This window comes from Notechis scutatus, chromosome 4, assembly GCF_049901735.1.
Source record: "Notechis scutatus isolate UNSWTSFEM ecotype Mainland chromosome 4, rNotScu1.2, whole genome shotgun sequence".
Classification (NCBI taxonomy): domain Eukaryota; kingdom Metazoa; phylum Chordata; class Lepidosauria; order Squamata; family Elapidae; genus Notechis; species Notechis scutatus.
The window spans coordinates 89,129,541-89,149,729 of record NC_142012.1 but is presented as its reverse complement, the minus strand read 5'-3'; the positions used below and the strand labels follow the sequence as shown (position 1 = coordinate 89,149,729).

The following is a 20,189-nucleotide window of genomic DNA, read 5'->3' as shown; positions in this document are numbered from 1 at the left end:
GCTTCCTCTTTAGGATCGCTTACCTTCCTTATCTCCCTGGGAAGTAATGATGGAGTGGGACAAATAAGTGAATACTATGTAGGACATCTTTTAGTGACTGTCCTCAAAAGTAAAGATCTTTTCATCTCAAAAAGTTGGAAGAAGATGCACCAGCATATGCCATGCTAGGAATGGAACTGCCATAAACAAAAACAGAACCGATGGTACCTGTGATGAATTAGTGATGCGGATTTTGCTTCCATTAAATCACAATTACTTTTAGGAAACTAAGCTTAAAACCTAGATTGTAGATTTTATCAGTAGATCTTGGCAGAAACTCTTTCACATTAGAGTTTGGAGTTGGTTTGTATGTTGTTAATCAGCTAACATGGATATGGTAAAATTGATCTAAATTAAATTTTGAATGGAAGAATTGATTATCATGTAAGTGTAGACCACAAAACAAGGTTTAGGCTCAGAAATTTTCAGTGCTAGATATATCTACGCAGTGTACTATGGTGTGCTATGGTCTGTATAAGCACTCTTAAACATTCTTTAGCACTTTAATTCAAATTCTTATGGGAAAAGAGTTAGTGATGGGGAAAAATACCAGTGCCCTTAAGGTTGAGAAAAAAGGAGAAATGTAACTAGCACTTGAATATACTATTAAAGGGCTCCCTGTGCTAAATCAGTATTCTGTAAAATAGTATTTAATTGTCCTTCCTTCCTTTTCTCTCCATCATTTATTCATGTCAGATTCTCTAATATTTGCTCATATTAGTAAAGTTGAAGAGACAGTCTTGCAGCTCCCTCTTCCTTTGGCAAATACTAATTGCAATGTTGAATTTGAGAATATTAACAGAACTGTCTTCTTCTTCCAAGAAACTTCTTACTTTTGAAGCCACTTTAAATGTTTATGGAAATGAACAAGAATAATACACAAGGTTAAAGTTTTAAAAAAGCATGATGCTATTTTTTTATCAAAACAAATAAGATGAAATATTTTTTCAGCAATTACAGGTCATTCTGGGATAAAACAGTAAAGCACCAAGTGAGTCAAAATTATCTTCTCTATCATGGAACATAGACACAACATAAAGATTTCTAACTACCAGTGGGAAAATAAAGGGAAGCAAACAATCCACATTTTTCAACTGATGGATGCATTGAATTGTTTGCTACTCTATAATGAGATTATTTTTTTTAAAAAAAAGTCTAAACTAAAATAACTTGAGACATTAAAATGTAGTGAATTGGGAAAATAATTTCTTGGGGAAGATACAAAATGTAGAGGGCCTAACGCATGATATATCTGCAGCTCAAACTCTCTCAAACAATTCCCCCCTTTCTCCCTCAATAACAAAAGCCCTTCACCCATCACAAAACTTCAAAGCTACTCACATATTCCGTCCTCACAATATTTTAAAAATAAAACCCACTTCTAATTCCCATTCCTACTCATATTCATGTTGAAAAATAAATTTTCATTTGGCTTCTGTTACTACTTTGCATCTAGCTTTGCCATCTCCTGCACATAGATGCCAATGCTCTCACTGTCAAAAAGCAGAAAGTAAACGTTCTTCAAGGAAGAAGGACTGGAGTCATCAAAATGGGAAGAAATGGCTTTCAGAGTCACCTGGGCTGCAGTCTGCTTTGGAAAACAATTTCTAAACAAAGAAGGAAAGTTTGTAATTAATGTTCAAGTAGCAAAACATTCAGCCTTAAATGGTGAAACAATATATAATTGTTATATATTGTAAGTAAATAACTAATAAGCTGAATCTTACTTGGGGTACTCACCCTGGTTTTTCACAAATTTACTGGGCTCAATGCCAAGTAATGTACAGATTCATCCCTCTAGGTAGATAATTTAAGACAAGGTTTCAGGCCATCCAAATGTAATAGCACTCAAAAGAAAGATGTTAGTGTGGACTGACTGGTAAGAAGCAGAGATGTTGGGAAAAATGCTGGCAAATAATCCAGTCAAATATAAGGTGGGAAAATGGAAAACTGAGTTTAAAACAAATAGATCAAAGTAATTACTAGTGCATGATAAAGTAAATGTCTGACTCTAGAAGGTGGTGCTCATCTCCGTTTCTTAGCCGATGGAGCCTGTGTTGTCTAGAGAGTTATGCGGCCATGTGGCCAGCAAGACTATTTGTTGAGGTGCATGGAACATACCTTCCCACTAAATGGTACCTATTTATCTACTTGATTTGCATGCTTTCAAACTTCTAGGTGGATAGGTGCTGAGGCTAGTAACAGGAATTTGAACCCAAGGCAGTTGAATCTTGGACACAGATTGTCAGTTTTCCAGTTGACGAGCTTAGTGTCTTTAACTGTTGAGCCACCACTTTGGAAATGCAGACGCAATCAAAATAATGTGATCAAAAGGAGTTTCCATAAAATACTCCTGTATGAGCCTATTGGGCCCCAAAGTTTCAAATATAAGATGCAACATGAAACAAATAAAATTTAGCAGTAAGTTATGGCAACTGAAAAAAAAAATCACCTACTAAATATCTATATATCATGTAGTATAGGGAATTTTTCACAGTGTATGAAAGAGATTTATGCTGGCAAGCCTACCAGTTATTTCCTTAAATATGTCACAAAGTGTTAATTTGTGCTAACAAATGTATGTCAATAGAGGATATCTGCTGTTTGGATAATAGTTCTTCCCGGGAAACCTCTGAAGACCGTTTTTAAATACCACATACAAGACCATGCTAGACTGAGATATATATTTCAATTAGATGTTATAAGACCAGTTGTTACCAGCTATTTTCTTAAATGTATCACAAAAGGCATATGCTAATTCTATTAAGATATTTATACAGTAAATACCTGCCACTGGGAAAAGGTGGAAAAGCCACAGACTTCAGCTTCTTATCTTCAGCAGCAGTTAAACAATTCTTTATTGTCTCCTCCAGTTGTTCTTCACATTTGTCTGAACCCCATTGTGGGATGTGACAGTGAATGACAAATTTTGCTGCTAGACCAGTAGCCTGACCAAGAGCAGCTGAAGGGGGGAAATGAGTCTATTACCTTAGGCAGAACTATATAATTTATATTTCTCTTTCCCATAACCTTCAATTGGACATCACAGGACAACAATTTTCAAACCAAGGTACTTCAAATAGGCTAATTTACAGAGTGTATCCAAAATCTGGGACCCATCATTCCCATGGACTTGAAAATTGACAAATTGTATAAAACCTTTTATGACATTAAAATGATCATAAAACAGTTTATGACATAATGCAAAATGTCATAAAACATTTCCTGTGCTGAGGTTTGTGCTATCCAATTCAACATGGGCTATTTTTAAAGCAGATCCACCTTTGAATATATCCAACTTTTCCAGGGAAGGCAGCACATAAGAAGACCTGTCATGGTCAAAGGCACTGAAATATCTGGTAAGGAAATATGTCTGAAAAGATGAGGCAACAAGGCTCATCTTTAACACTTCACTATTATTTTTCCAGCAAAGCCCAAGAAATGGGGATGGAGCTGGACCCTTTGCCATTCCATTCCCTATCCTGCACTGACTTTTCCTCATGAGGAACATGTTTATTTAAAACATTTGGATGGCTGCCCAACTTAAAACCAAACTCTGTGGCTCATAACCAAAGAATAAAACAATTTATATATAAGCAATAAAAACAAAGCAATAACCTCCACCCACCCCCCAAAAAACCAGAAATACCTGGTACTGTATTATAATCAGTTTTTCTCAATGTACTCCACATTTTCCTCTTACTCCAACCATATCCCCTTCCCAATAGTTGGGGAAAGCTGGCTTTTAAGTACTTTCCAGAAGGTTAAAAGGGTAGGGGTCTGCCAGAACTCCAACTGGATAAGGGTTGAAATGGAAAAGGCACTCTCTTTAGGTCCCTCAAGAAGGCAACAGACTTGGAGTGTGCCTGCCTTATTCACTTATTCAATCTGCTGAGATGGGCTGACAGTTGGGAAATGTAGTCCTGCAGATAATATGGTCCTGGGCCATGTAGGGCTTTAAAGACAATAAACAGCACCTTGAATTGCAGCTAGGAGTCAGTGCAGCTTGTGCAATGTGTGTAAGGTGGTTTGACAGCCAATACAGCTTGTGGTGTAATGTAAGTGAATGTATTAGTGGTTGTACACACTGCTGCATGAAAGATCAAGGCAAAGGTTGCTGATTTGGCTTCAATTTCTACTTTTTATGCTAACTTTGGAATTGGGACTCCCATGCAATAGCGAAAAGAATTCTTCCAGAATTAGGAGTAAAGGTTGTCATTTCTTGTACTGCCAGGATGGAGGCCCCATATATAAATTGGGGGTTCAGAATTTTTTAAAACCTTGCCTTCATGCTTTTCAACATAGAAAATGAAGTACCATAAAATAAATATAAATTGGCTTAATTGGTTTTATCCTAGCCACCAAGCAAAATCATCCCATCGTTGTTTATATAAGGGCTCTGACATTTCAGTTCTGCCAGGTCAAGCAGCCTATATACTAATGCAGCAGTCCCCAGCCTTTCTGGCTTGGCAGCCCGCCCCGGGGGAGTGGGGGGAGAGGGTTCCTTGTGAGTAGCAGGTGTGCATGCGAGAGAGTGCGCAGTTTTGTGTGACTGGTGGGTGCGTGTGCTCACTACTCACGCAAAGGGAGGTTCATCTGCAAGCGGGAGTAGTCATTGCTCACGCAAGGGGAGCTTCGTATGTGAGCCTAATATGGGGGCAGAGGGCAAGTGGCTGCCGCTTGTGTGGGGGCACCTTTGCACATGAGGGCAAGGGACCACTGCTCACACGTCAGGAGCTTCATGCATGTGCATGCTGCCTGCACGGCCTGGTTCTGAACAGACTGGGCCTGGTAGTGGGCCACAGTCCAGGGGTTGAAACCTTTGTGCTAATGGATGGACCGTCATTTTTTTTTAATGTGGGAGAGAATTAAAATTTCCTTTTTCTTGCTTAAACTGATGTATTGGAGATCAACAGAACCCCCACTGACTTTATTGCCACTACCTGAAGACCAACTTGAAACTGAAGATGTTCAAACACCAACTCTACATATAATCCTTTTCCACTCTGTTTTTTACAGAGTCATCCAAAAAAGATGCCTTCTCTGAAATGCTTAAGCATCTTTTAGATTAATTTGATTGCCCTAATAAAGGCATTACCCACTTACTTTTTACTGATTCCTCCCCCCAGGCTGGTATTTTTAAAAATGCGACTAAAATAGATTTTACATAATTAACAAAGATCTTACTTTCCGTGACTTCCAAAGGTCCCTGTGATTTACGAAGTTCCTTTACCGTTTCTAAGAACTCTTTACCACCAGCTTTTTCCAATGCTTTGCCTGACCAGAAAGAAAACAAAGGAAGGCATGTTTCTATTGCAGTTCTGAACGGGTCTGAACATGTATTCATGCAGATATACAGATTCATATTGAATGGTCAATCATTACTTTGGAATTGATTCTCTCATTACAGTTTTCTTTTATCATTGACAATAAAATATTTATCCTCTGTGTCTTTATATATGTGTGTGTGTTTGTGTGTGTGTTGCCAACAATAGTATCTTAAAAGCTTTTATACATGTATAACATTTATAACATTCCAGTGGGACTTAGATGTATATATATAAAACATACTTTTAGTTGTCTGTAATACTTATAGTACTTTCTAGAACAAAACAATTATATTTCCTATTTTTAACTCTTATCAAAAAGTTTAAAGACTAACAGATTCAGTAGTTCCTACAGGAAAAAAAATACTATTCAGATGTTCCAAGTATTTCTATTTGCTTCAAAATAATTTTAGACTTACCTACTTCCTCTTTGAGGTCTATTTCACCAGTAGTTGGATGCACAATACCTTCTACTTTCATTGAACCAATATGGTTGATGTCACTTTGTGTCAAAGATAACTGCAAAATGACAATGCAACAGGAGCAAAAACAAACAAACAAACAAAAACAAACCTAAATTTGAAGATTATGATCTAGTGAAACTAGACTCCAAGAAACTTGTTATAAAAGTCTTATAAAAAACTTTGTTCCCAACATGTCATCTAGAAATAAGGACTTCACTATCCTTCTTTCATGAACTTGTTTTCACTTTTTTCAATTATTTATCATTTTATTAGTTATCAAATATATCCATCCCATAAATTGGGCTGGGCAATATCTTTAATTAATTCTGAACTGTATGAAATGTCTTCCTTCCTGTAAACTATTTAATTGATATAATTAATTTAACTTCATCTTGTAATTTCTAGGCTCTTCTGTGTGCTGGTTGCCTTGTGAAAATTAGCTATGAACACAGCAACAAGTTTTATAAAACCCAACGGTATTTTATCTCTATAATTAAAAAAAAGTATCGAATCATCCCACCTCTAGAGTTGCCTGCCAACTTTTAAAGCCAATCATCCAACCAGTCTTGTTACACATATGCACAGCAATAGCTGGGCCTCCGGGTATATGTTTCCGCGGGATATGTAGTGACAGTAATACACCTTAACTATTCAAATGCAAGACAAAATAATATTCTATGTACACATGCTTAGTATTTTATTTTCCAAATGATTATTCTTAATAACCTAATTAATATGCATACTCTCAGCATCTGCATAGGAAGAAGTAATTATGGACATACTTAAGAAACATGCATCCTTTTTGTCTATTGGTGGCTCAGGACAAGAGGTTTTTGCATTTACCGTATGTATATATGTATACTTGTCTAAAATTATATACAATTTATTGTAATATAAAGTAATCATCTACTTCTTTTAATTTGCATAGATAAAATCAATTTGGAATTTCATCTGACTAGTTCATACTTTTCAATGATGAAGTTGCAACAAGTACTGTACTCAGAAATATCAAAGTTATATTGATGTTAATTCCTGAATCTTGTATGAAACACTTTTCCAGGGAGGTACCTTTTTATATACAATAGCCAAGTAGATACTCTGAAATATTTTCTAAGAGTTGCAAGCCCATAAGGCAACATTTGCAACTCTTCCAGGATAATGGTGACAGGCTTGTTCAGGCTACAAGGAGGGGAACGTTGCTGAAAATCACTAACAAATCTTACATTACTCATTTTACCAAGTGAGGCAACTAACTAGAGTGCTAATGAATTCAGAGCGAATTTTTTGCAAGAAAAGATAAATATAGATCTTTTCACTGCAGAATATTTTTGAAGTACAGAACTTTTTACCCTTTAATTTTGTACCTTCTGTCCAGGAACAAGGCTCTTGGAGGAGAGTATAGTGAATCCCTCTCCAGGTCCATCATCGGCTGTTGAATTTGATGCTCCTTCTTTTTCATTTTCCTTCTGTTTATTCTATTAAAATACTATACATACTCAGAAACAGAAAAGCTAAGAGGAATATTTGAAATATCTATTTCAAATTGTTTTTAAAAATTTGCATATGAATAATACTATTTGGTAATGTAATTATACGGGAGGCTGTTTTTTCTAGCCTGAATCATATAAAACAAGACACATCACTGGAAGCCAAAATCACAGTCACCATGTCTGATTCATTGTGGCTATGTCATGCCTGCACAGAGAAGTCAATGATGCTAGGTATGGTTAGTGGAATAATAAGAAGAGGCAAGCAAAGAACACAGTGGCTCAACAATACCCAAACTGATACAAAGATGAATACCCAACAACTGAAAGAAGCTGTGCTTGACAAGGTAGCATGGAGAGCACTTGCCTATAAAGTCACCAAGAACTGGATATGACTGAATGCTTAAACCAACAACATTTTTTTTCTAGTGGAAAGAAATATTTTGTAAATACAACAATGAAGGAAAAATTCAGGCCAGTGCACATATTTATTTTTAATGTGGGAAAATTCTAATAAATTGAACTGACATCATGTGACTTTATATTTAAATGAATTTATATGAAATAGTCTTTTCACACAAGTTGCTTACTGCCAGAGGCAAAATCATAGCTAATACTTTCTCTAATGTGGTAATTTTTTATTTTATACATAGGAACCTTTTCACATAATAGATCATTGTAACAAAAACATTTTATTTTGCAAGGAACTTATGGGATATTAAACTCATGGGATGAGTAAAATTATTTTGTGGCTTTTAAATTGACACAGTGAAGATAGTGGAAAATATATGAAGCTCAAGACTGAATTGTTGGGTTTTTTATGTTTTTTTAGCTCAGTTTTCTTATTGTAGATATGTCATCATTAGGCTCAGTTATAACATCAATGCGGTGAAGGGCAAGTGGACTTTGCTGGCTGTTTATATATAAAATGTCCTATCAGCACTGATCAGATTACTGTTTCTTCTTTGATTGTTGTTGTTCATTTGGTGCTGGTTCTGATTTATCTGAATATTGGTTAATGGATATGTTATGAGGAAGAATGTATTTAAAATTGTCTGCCTAACCCCAATTGTTTCCTTGACGTCTCAGTTACAGGTAGTCCTTGACTTACTTCCATTTGTCTAATGGCTGTTTGAAGTTACAACGGCACTGAAAAAAGTGACTTACGACCTTTTTTTGAAGTTTGATCGTGTGACCATGGAGATGCTGCAATGGTCATAAGTCATCTTTTTCAGTGCCTTTGTAACTTCGGTCACTAAATGAACTGTTGTAAGTCAAGGACTATCTGTATTAAAAACATTCAACAACCTGGACAGCCTGGTCTAAAACAAGCATATTGTAACAATATCAAATTATCCCAGTGTCCTTATAAACACATTAGGTTCAGACCTAATGCCTTGTAAGTTGTAACATTTCTCATATTTTAGACTATCTAAGAATTAAAAATATTAATGTATAACTTTAATGGAAAAACTTAATTCAACCAACAACCCAGGAAGCTTGAAACAAAGCAGAACAATGCTTCTACTAAAATGGCCGAATGTTACTTAATTCTTTACAATATTGGAGTCACTGACCAGAATATATGTATTTGCTTTAGGAAAAGACAGTTATTTTCAGATTTAAAAACCCTCAGAAAATGAATTGTCACTTAAAATTACAAGATTATAAGTAAGCCTTTAAAACAATATTCAATACATAAACTAATCAAAATAAATTTTACTAAAGAGCAAAAGCAAGTTAAACTTCAGTACTAAGCACAATACACTAAAATTAAAGAAGGCCTTCTGAAGGCCAGCTGGGGTCCTTGTATACAGTTCCTAGAGTGGGAATTCCAAGTATGAAAGACTATCACAGACAAAACCCTGTCCTTGATATTCACCAATCTGATAGTTACTATTCATAGGTCAGATAACAGAGTCTTAACTGCTTATCTTAAAGGTTAGGAAGGCTTGTACAAGTGCAAGAACTTCTTCCGATAACTTACAGCACTGCATGGCCTGAGAGGGCACTTTAAATTCGGCCTGAATACAAATATACAACTATAGCATACCTGTCATAGAGCATAGTATAAGTGTAATATAATCACAATACTTATAACCATTTTGGCTACTGCATGCTACACCAATGGTAGTTTTAAGACTGGTCTGAAGGGGAGACCCACATATTATAGTATGACTATAGTTGGAAAGCTAATCAAAGATGGTAAAAAGCAGTTATTTATAAGCCTTCAAAATGGGTACACAGTCAAACATGCATTTGCCTAGCCTTCAAGAGCATTTCTTGTTAGTACATCTCAGTGGTTTATCTTTCCTGCAGTTTGGAGTCTAACATTCAGTAACTACCTTATTTCATGGCCCATGAACTGAAATATAAACACGGAAACTATTTTCTAGAACTCTAAAATAGTTTGTTAAGAAAATAACTGCCCTGTTCAGTCTCAATAAGGCAAGAAAGTATAATATTCTGGCTGCTAGCAAGGTCAGGGAATACAAGGCAGCTAACAACTCACAGATTGTTGAAAGCAGGAAACAAAGCCAGGCCATACACAGAATCCAGCTGACAGTCAAGGTGTCAAAGAGAACATGTTCAGACTCAGTTCCAGACGCAGTCCAAGCATTGAGGGACAGAGTTTGAATGAATGAAGAGAAATCCAGTTCACAGAGAAAGGCCATAGCCTAGTAGACAGACATCATTTCTAAGGCTAGCTGTTGGGAACTAAGGGCAGAGCTCCCGGGACCGATCCATACTCTAGCTAGCCACCATTAAGACCTTTAGAATAAACTCCTCTTTGCACCTAAGCTTCTGGGCCAATGAACTCTTTAAACCTGAAAAATGCTGCTCTTTTAATAATATACTTAACCTTTACTTCTGAAATCTCAACTGCCTGCATACAGTGGGCTGACTCATCCAATTCTGACAAGGAACTCTTGGCTTCAAATTAATCTAAGGCTACATTTAATTAGTCTAGAACTATAACTAGTTTATCATTCCTGGACTCCAGTTCTGAATTTTATGACGTGGAAGCTTGTTCAGATTTATTTTCTGATGAAGATTTTTTTTCAAAAGAAATATGACAAATTGATATAAACTTGCATGTTCAATAAAATAGTTTCACTGGATTTAACGATGTTCATAACTGAAGTGGTTCATAGAGGATTTTTCTATTCATATATGGAAATAATTAATCTAAAATATATATTACAAAGCTCAATATATTAAGCCTGGGATACTAAGTATATTCCCTGGAAATGAGCATTGTAGAAGGCTTTGAACTGCATCCAAAGACTTTTTCATTGATGAAAGAGAGATTTGTCTGGTGGCAGGCAACTTCCATATCACATTTATTTGTGTTTGCTAAGGATGATATTAAAACTTGAGCAGTCTAAGGCATTCATAGGTTCAGTTTTATATAGGGGTTCATGGCACCGACAAAAATAATATATGCTGCCCACTTTTGACTTTGTAGAGAAAATATTTTTCATCCCTTCATTAGATGAAGGTTTGTTTTTCTTTTCAAAATTCCAACCATATCTGGGAACTGCACAGTTGAAAAAGCTGAAGTTGTTCCTCTGATTTAACTTGCAATGGCTCTTGAGTCAGTTAATAACAATCAATAGTATTTAGGAAGATTCTATTGAAGTATAAAACTTTTATAGCATCTGAAATAAATCTTGGTTAAAATAAAGAAACCTTTCAGGAGTGAGTAAGATCAAGTTCTAAGAGGACACTTATTTCCAAATTATCAAAACTGATTGCTTTGAGTTCTGCTTACCTTTTTAGGTGTCCGAGCTTTACCAGTCTTTGCTTTTTTCCCACTTTTCTTGGCCCCCAAAGGTTTTCTTCCTCTCTTCTCTGGAGTAGGTGAAAGGATAGTATCAGATTTGCTTTTGGCGCCTCGTTTTTTGGCAAGAAGCTCTGGATGAATTCTGGGTAGAACACCTCCACTTGCTATAGTCACTCCTTTTAATAACTGTTGAAAGAGGCAATGTAAAAAGATTGAAAACATCTGAAAACAATTTCTTAAATTTAACTAATTTACTCTAAAGAAATTTGTTTATGGTATTTATAAACAGTGTACAAAATTGAATAACTAATATACAAATTTGAATAACTACATATATCCTAAGTTCCTTTCAGGAAAAGTAAGACTGCATTAGTAAAATAAAAACCCAGTGACTTGTTTTTATTTATATTGCCCCTTTTACAGAACAATGGAGAATTAGTTCCTTTCAGAGAATATCATGGATAAATGAAGGAATTACCTTCACAGTAAGATTCCCCTTTATAACAGGAAAGTACAAGTAAAGTAGGGCTGCCATACGTGAGATGTAAAAATCCAGACTAGACTACAGCAGAGATGTAGTAAAACCTAAGTAGATGGAATTTTCCAGTTACTGTACCCTAAGAAAAAATACTAATATTACAGTACTATGTTCTGGCACTGTTGTACTTGCCTATATCATCAGTTACTATCTATTCATAGATGATATGTAAATAGGGAATAAGGTTCAATTTGGCAGCCTTGCAGCATGGCTTGGCTGGTACTGGATGCAACTGAAATTATTCTCAGGGGAAACAAAAAACAAACAAACCTGCAAGCAGAATGCCCCTGGAGACAAAAGCCAAGTATTTCAAGGCAAATATAATTCCAATAATAACGAAATACATACATACCATAAAACAAACAACAGGGAGGCACAGCAATAACTATAGACACTACAACCATTAGGAAGATAATTGCCAGATTTTAAAAATATAAATAATACTAAAGAGAGTATTTTTCACTTTATGTAGGATTAATTTGTCCTTACCACTAAGGAGCTGTATTTTCCCCTTCCTCACATACTTAGAATTAAGAAACAAGATAAACAGGCATTTCCTTCATAGCACTTCTCTCTTTAACAGTGCTGATTCCACTTGGTAACAAACTGAAACCAGGGCATCTGCAGGAATTTTCCCAGTGAGAGAAAAAGTATATGAGCATATATTGGTTTATAATTTCTGGTACAGCTGGTAAATTAGGGGAAGCAGGAATAGGACAAATAGCTATGGAGGAGGTAAATCCAAGGAATTTCATGGGTAGATTTTGATTGTGGATGGTATCTTTTTATCAAAAACTAAAATCTTCTCTTCCTTCCATGCACATTTTAGTTATTCCATCCATTGTATCAAAACCATCAATTCAATTTGATAGTCCTCCTATACAATACTCCAAAAGCAAAACAAAATCCAGATTACATGCCACCATCAGAATACTCTACATTGTAGAATTGTGATGTCACTGGCTTAATTCTTGATGATTGCTTTATAGAGATGTGGACTACAGAATTTCCCAAAACATCTTATTGAATATTTTCCACTTCAGGAAAGTTATATAGTATATTAGTAATTAATTGCCTACCACTCAACATTATTTCCAACATTCTAGTAAAAGTAAACTTTTTCCATAAATCAGAGATTTTAATTGTTTTGAATATCCTATTCAAACCCTGTAAAATAGGTTAGATCTTTTTTCACATCAAACAATAAACCAATATTTGAGCAAAATATGAATATTGAATATAATAATCATACTCATTTACATAGTAACATTTTCCAGTTCAGCATTTTCTGGAAAGCCTTGTCTTTGTTCCCTCAGCAACGTTCCCTGCACAAGTTTTTAAAGTGATCCTAGATCAGCGGTCGCCAACTGGTGGGCCGTGAGAAAACTTTGGAGGGCCACAGAGAAATCTCACCCCAGAGCACCCCCCCAAAAGCAATTAATCCAGGCTGCACAGAAACACAAGGCTGCGCCGCCCACATGGCCCGCGGGAACCCTTCCTGCCCACTCACTCCTTACCCAGCAAACTTGCCTGCTAAATTGCTATTTTTCCTTTGCTAGGAGATTTAGATTAGCTAGGAAGCAGGAAATGGTTGGATTTCTTGCTTTCTAGCTAGTCTTTAGCTTTTCGGCTCTGCTTTTAAGCACAGCCGAACCTCCGTTAGGACTGAAGGTTCTATTATTCAGTGCAGACTCACGCAAAGCAAATTTTATGTGACAGACAGAGCTAGCCGATGGCAGATAGATAGATCACTGAATGATTCTGTGAGCAACTCAATCTGCCTGCCTGCTTTGCCTGATTTTGGGTAAAAGTTGCTCTCTTTTTTATAAAAAAAAAATCAATATTTACATACATGGTGTGTTGTGAGTTAATTTTGTGAGTTTGCTTGCAAGCAAATTTTATGTGACAGACTGAGCTAGCTGATGGCAAATAGATCACTGAATGAATCTATGATTCTGTGAGCAACGCAATCTGCCTGCCTGCTTTGCATGATTTTGGGTAAAAGTTGCTCTTTTTTAATAAAAAATTCAATATTTATATAAATATTTGTAATATTTACATACAAGCCATGCCCAGCCACACCCACAAATTAGGCCATGCCCACAGAACCGGTTAGTGGTCCGTGGGATTTAAAATTATGAGTTTGGTGGTACCTGAGGTCCAAAAGGTTGGCGACCCCTGTCCTATATGAATGCTGATAGTGGATGGGGGACACTGTTTAAGATAAGATCTGAAAATACATTTAATTACCAATACCAATGGGTAGACTACAGGTAGCATGTCTAACCTGCGGCCCATGGGCCATATGTGGCCCCTGACAGTTAATTATGCAGCCACACAAGATTATCAAGTCCTGTTGTTGAATCATGGATGTGAACTGAAATGAGATGACCCTGGAAAAATTCAAAAATGTCACCTAGTACTTAATAAAAGATGTAAGGCCTGCTGAACTAGGACAGTGACTACAATAGCAAATGTAACCACACATTTGCAAGGAAACCCACTAGAAGCAATCTTTTTTTTTTTTAAAGGTTTGTAAAAAAACTGAGAAGGAAAATAAAAAAAGTTTTAAAAATATCCGGAACACTTCTATTTTTTTCTCACTCAAACAACACAAAATGTTTAGTTACAATGCATGGTCTAGTCAGGAGATGTTCTAACAAATCCCACAGTTTACCAACTTCACTGAAAAAATCTATTAGAATTTTTAAAAAGCTATCTGGCCATAATTAGAACAAAAAAGAACACAGTAATATATAATAAATGCAGAAGAAAGTTAAGGAATGCAAAATGTTTTTGTTTATTTAGAACTTCAACTTAAATGCAGTTCTATTTCCAAAAACTCTGAACATTTTTATGGGTAAACAACTTTAAAAAAATATTAGTACTGGATGAGAAAATAGTTAAAAAAGAAAAAAAATATGTGACAGCAGAAAATCAGAATCACTTCTTTGCATCTATTAACAATATAAAAAGATTATGTCCATTGCCATCAGTGACATAAATAATGCACAAGGAAAAATATTATTCAGCAAACATGAGGAAAAATAGAGAAATAAAAATGTACCTGAATTATTAATTTTAAAATAAAAATGGATTTTCAATCAGCATATGTAATAAAGTTACAATATCCCAAGCCTTGTTAAAACAAGATAACTGGAGAGTAGTATTTTAACATTATATTTGTTTATCTGGAAATAAATCTCATTGCAAATCTTTCTATTCCCTTGCCATATTAAAGACTAATAAATGTATTTTGGCATACGGATGAAGTATTTGATGTGTTGTAAAATAATAATCTACTTCATGCTTGTATAAAGTGGGCGCAATGACTCAGTGATTAAAGACACTTTAACGGAAAGCTGACAACTTGGGTTTGAGACCTGAGCAACATGCAACAGGGTGAGATCGTTACTTGCCCCAGCTCCTGCCCAGCTAGCAGTTTGAAAACATGCAAATGCAAGTAGATAAATAGGTACCATTTTGGTGGAAAAGCAACAGTGTTCCCTGTATCTTGGGATATAATCATGCTGGCCACATGACCACAGAAATATCTTTGGATAATGCTGGCTCCCTCGGCTAAGGAACGGAGATGAACACCTCCCCCTAGTGTTGGACACAACTGGACAGGGAAACTTTTACCTTTTCACATTTGTATAGCATTTTATGTCTAGTGTTGGTTCACAAAGGTATGCTATTTGCATTGTAAGCAACTAACTGTAAATTTGCCCCATGCCCATTGCAAAGCAGTTTGATAAAAGTTACAAATGTTTTGAATACTTTCAAAAGTAGAAAATAATACAATAGAAGATGGTTGAGTCATAAAGCACCTTGCTTGATGAACCCAGGAGAAAAAAAATGATTATTTAAATGTATACATGTTCTGTATTTTGAGTATTGAGGGAATTCAACCTTTCACTTAGTGGTACTAAATTAACTATTCTTATCAATCAGCCACAGTGGCTCAAAAAACTTAGGAGATAACACAATAAAGTATCTTTTACAAATAATCCAAAAGGCCTACCTGATTTAACTCTTCATCATTAGCAACTGCCAGAAGGATGTGCCTTGGTGCAATTCTTCCCTTTTTGTTGTCTCTTGCAGCATTTCCAGCTAATTCCAATATTTCTGCTGTAAGAATAATGCAACCTCAGTTACAAGTATATTGCAGTATTATTGCACTAAAATGTAATGATGTACAGTATATTATATATGTATATAATTAGTCAATAATATTACACTAAGTTTTCTTTATTGAAAAAGATACATTTAAAATCTCCAACATTGATCAAGAGTATCATAGAGCTATTAACTAATACAGTTTTGTTGTAAAAGTTTGGCATATCTTTTTAGAAAATTTGATTTAGGGTTTTGGGGAAAATTATAATAAAGTATCATCAAATTCAAAATGTGCATTTGTACAAAAAGATAAACATTCAAATGTTGATCTACCATTAAGAACTTTGAATGAAATTTCTTATTTTACAATTATGTTTTATAAGCAGTTCTATTAAAGTTAGAACTTCTCAACATTTTCATTAATTGTTGAAGGCCATCTTTATCCACCTGAAGTGCAATTTCTTGTCTCTACAGTATAGCCCAATTCAGATATTACTGAAACTGGAATGGTTACTTTGTGAGCTCCAATTAGATCTTACCCTTTTCCATCACCCAAATGATGACAGCAGGGAGAAAGAATAATCTCATTTTTATTATTGCATAATAACTATAATGTATATGGTTTTCTTGTCTGTCCTGAACATATACCATTTTAAATTTATTTCTTCTCATGGCCCAAAACATCTTGCCTTTGAGTGAAAAAAATGGATGGAATGTCTAAAAATATGTAACTAATATTTGTGTTTTTTATTTTGTAATGCACAAAACATGTTACAAAAAGGATAAAACATACTCTAATGGATTCATACTATTCACATTGTTTTGTTAAAGGCCAGAATTCAAACACAATTTATGCTGCAAATACTTTAATGACTCTACCTGTTGTACAGCTTAATTCCCCAAGATGCCACACAAGGGCCTGGTTTAGTATATCATCATTGTAATGGAAATATGCATTCACCTGCCAGATATTCTATGACAGCTGCCATGTATACAGGAGCACCCACTCCTATCCGATACTTGTATGTTCCTTTCTTCAAGTACCGCATCATTCTTCCCACTGGAAAAATAACACCTGCTCTGCTGGAGCGGGATATTTTGCTCATTTTTTTCTTTCCACCTCTGGCTGACATGTTGCTGGTTGTTTTTCAGGGTTCTAGTAGACAATTGCTTTTGTTTGCTCTAATAAAAAAAACTTATGGAAGATGAAACAGGAAATTATGAATATATAATGACAGCCATTCTACACACAAAACAATTTAATGATCAAAATTGTAAGTTTCATGGAAAAGTATATGATGTAATATTGATTGCTCCAACCACATTACAGAGTGAAGAATTTCACAGTGCAAGAATATTTCAGCAGCCAGTTTTCTGATCATAGTAATTCTATTTATTGATTCAATTATTTCAAATGTTGACTTGTCAGTGATTCTTATATGCCCAAAATGGACCAACCTATGTACGTCAGATATCAACACGATGGGGAGATTGTAAAATTTGTAGAACTACAACTCACATTCTCCCAAAAACTTTATATGACTAGGGAGTAACATGAGTACAAAAAAACAAAAACAAAACCAATCCAATGATGTGTTGAGTAGTTAGCAAATGTTGATTCCAACTTGATAAACGCTGAACTTATGTGAAGGGGGATTGGGCAGGTAGTCCAAATACAAAATCGGCATTCTGCATCTTAAAAGCTGCATACAAATAAACATTTGGGAGATTCAGATTTAGCACGAAAGGTCAATAAAACTACACCTCATGAAATTGTTTTAACTGTATCTACTTTGTCAGACATGGATATTTACAGTAAAAACACTGGAGTAGTGGCAAGCCTTCAATTATTTGCAAAGGTTTATTTTTTTATTTCTAGCTTGTATATATTTGAAACATTGTAAAAAGTCTTAACCAGCTCCATGACCCTCCAGTATACCATCCAAACCTGGAATTTCAGTGGATGAGTGGAACAAGTTTTCTATCTATCTGCATAATTTATAGCAGCCTATCTCACAAAATACAATTCAAAAAGTATTCTGTTTCAAAATATAAGACTGGCTTCATATTTTAGTCACAGACATTAAGATTGGATTAATCCTGCAAACATAGGGCTGTGCTAGCTCATCTTATTTTTTGTTACCCCAGCCCAACCACTCAGGCATATACATGTTTAAAAAAAGGTAAATACCTGGGTAGTTAAATCAAGAACAGATAAAATATGAACAATAGTTGCATTTCTTAAGTGTAACAAGCTTTGAAACAAGCAACCTATTTCATGTTATTTAGATTTAAGTCCTGTGGAAAATAATGCCCTCTGCACACATTTAATGAATCTTGTGGGCAGACAGCAGTTGGATTTATCGGCCACAATTTGCAAAAGGCTCCTGGCCATGCATTTAGTGCAAGATCTGCTCATGGAGCCAAGCAAGGGCCTCATTTTGTTGTTGATAACCATGTTTGTTTTCTGTATACATGGAACATTTTTCTAAATAGCCAGGAGTCTTCACACCAGAAACAGATGGTTAGCTTCCTTAAATACTACATTAGAACATCTATTCCATTTCAATTCTATGGCTCCATATTATGCTGATTTTATTGATTTTATCTTAATTTAATTTTTTTATCTCATATACTTGTATTGTCCACATATCTTTATATATATGTGTGTGTGTGTGTGTGCATGTACATAGACATACACTTTTATTTAAACTAAATTTATCAGTGATTGCATGACCTCTGTAGATGCCATATGCTAAATAAATAAATAAAATAGCCAGGAGGAAGCAATGCAGCCGAGGCTTTTGTCTTTCGCTGTGAGAAGATTTTAGCCACATTTTTTTAAAAAAACAAACCTCATGTATTACAGAAATTTGTATTTATTGACTTATATCCCACAGCTCATAACGTGCCCTATTTTCCTTACAGCAACAATTCTATGAGGTGGGGGCATCTCCATCAAATCCTACAGTCCTTGACACAGGGAGTCATATATATTGCACTTCTTGATTTTTAAGTATTTAGGTTCTGTGCCTGACCGTTAAGGCAGGTCTCCAAGGAGGTTATATGGTGAAGAAACAACACCCGCCCCCCACCCTTTTTTTTTTCCTTAGACGGAGGGCGGGAGGAGGACTGGTAAGGGCGGGAGGCAGAGCGAGCCTAAGTCACATTTCCCCCTCAAGAGACCCCGCATTGTCCTAACTCCGAAGGCGCCCCTTAGAGAAGCTGCCCGATAAAGGAGGCGCGGGCCACGCCCCCTCCCGTGCCTGGCGGGGGCATGGAGTGAGCGAAGGAAGCGGCGCGCGCGCGCTCTCCGGGAGGACGGTTGAAAAACGCGCGCTGACAGCTTCGGGATGGGAGGGGGAAGGCAGCGTTCGGGGGGCGGCCGCCAGGGAAACCCGGCGCTGGGGCGCGCGCGCGCGCGAGGGACGGTGGGAAATCAAGATCGTTTCTTTCCCGCGCGATTGCAGCTTTCTCTCCCCCCTTCAGCCGCTCGGGCGGACTGAGGGAAAGGGAAGCGAGGCGGGCTTCCCTTCGTCGCTGGGGTTACGGGCAGGGCGAGCGCTTGAGAAGGGTGGCTCCTGCGCCATGAACCGACTCTTCCCCGAAAGATTATCCCGGAAAGGGAAGCGTCGGGGAAGTGACCTCTTCTCACCCCGCTCTCCCGGGGGAGGCAGGCACGGTGTGGGGAGACGAGGCGAGAAGAGGTCGGCGCGGCGAACGATAATGAGGGGGGCGCCTTTCTTACACCCCCCACACACACCCGCCCTCCTCGCGCCCGACGCGGCATCCTTGTCCCCGCTCGGTGACCTCCCCACCACGACCGTTCAATGACCCGGCTGCCCGCCCGCCCTTCCCTCCTCTCCAGAGCCGGACTGCCATGCTACGGAGGATGGGCGGGGGCGGCTCGGTCCCCTTACCCGGTCCGCCTCCGCCTTTTCGGAGCCAGGGGGGGGGAGTGACGACGAAAGGCCTCCGCCGTCGCCGCTGCGCATCAGCCGCGTCCGCCGCTGGCGGCTCTTTCTTCGGTCCCCGCCGCCCCCGCCCCGCCCCACAGATCACCTGCCCGGCGGCGGCCGCCGCCGCCTCCTCCTCCTCCTCTGCCTGCCGCTTCGCTCCTGAGGCGCCGCCTCGCTCTGCCTGCTCCCCGTTCGCCGCCTGTATTGTATGGTTTCAATGGCGGCAGCTCTGGAGGCCGGTGGTAGGAAGCGGTGGCGAGCGGGGCGGGAGCGGGGGGGAATAATCTTTCTCCACATACCACCTCTAGGAGGAGTCACGGCAGCGCGGTCTTCGGAGCGCCCCCGCCGCCAGCCCTGGTATATAACTCTCCCGTGGCTGTGTGGGCAGAGCCGTGAAAGGGGGCCAGGTGGCCGAAGCCGCCAGCCCAGGGACGTTGCGGAGAGCAGCGGGCTTCATCTTGCCCTTCGC

The 20,189-nt window shown here is 37.5% G+C and overlaps 2 protein-coding genes across 8 annotated transcripts in view; one reads left to right on the top strand and one right to left on the bottom strand.

Annotated features, from left to right (window-relative positions):
• Positions 1-8,259, top strand: part of AIFM2 (AIF family member 2, ferroptosis suppressor) — a 21,054-nt gene extending 12,795 nt beyond the window's left edge. Inside the window, exon 9 of one of the 2 annotated variants that reach the window (XM_087964073.1) lies at positions 6,236-8,259. In XM_087964073.1, coding sequence (XP_087820199.1) covers positions 6,236-6,376 — 141 coding nt within the window. In that variant the 3' untranslated portion in view covers positions 6,377-8,259. Of the gene's footprint in view, positions 1-13; positions 668-6,235 lie in introns of those variants that run through there. The other variant, XM_026672831.2, reaches the window with a different exon arrangement.
• Positions 925-20,189, bottom strand: MACROH2A2 (macroH2A.2 histone). Of its 6 annotated transcripts, none has more exons than XM_087964074.1 (9): positions 19,682-20,189; positions 16,723-16,956; positions 15,667-15,773; positions 11,093-11,290; positions 7,195-7,305; positions 5,786-5,885; positions 5,227-5,316; positions 2,827-3,001; positions 925-1,646 (listed from the first exon to the last, which is right to left on the bottom strand). In XM_087964074.1, exons 2-9 carry the CDS (start codon positions 16,892-16,894, stop codon positions 1,481-1,483), a joined length of 1,119 nt encoding a protein of 372 aa, XP_087820200.1. In that variant the 5' UTR covers positions 16,895-16,956; positions 19,682-20,189; the 3' UTR covers positions 925-1,480. The 6 variants fall into 6 exon arrangements, with proteins under 6 accessions (XP_087820200.1, XP_087820201.1, XP_087820202.1 ...); XM_087964075.1 differs by having other exon boundaries at positions 19,824-20,081; XM_087964076.1 differs by having other exon boundaries at positions 19,817-19,966.

Bases quoted from the DNA above. Each gene is read 5' to 3' on its own strand.
- MACROH2A2 (XM_087964074.1), bottom strand. From the start codon at position 16,894: ATGTCAGCCAGAGGTGGAAAGAAAAAAATGAGCAAAATATCCCGCTCC. The intron at 11,291-15,666 runs GTAGGCCTTTTG...CTCTTTCAACAG, and splicing joins ATGATGAAGAGTTAAATCAG to TTATTAAAAGGAGTGACTAT. The intron at 5,317-5,785 runs GTAAGTCTAAAA...CTTTCTGGTCAG, and splicing joins AGACCTCAAAGAGGAAGTAG to GCAAAGCATTGGAAAAAGCT.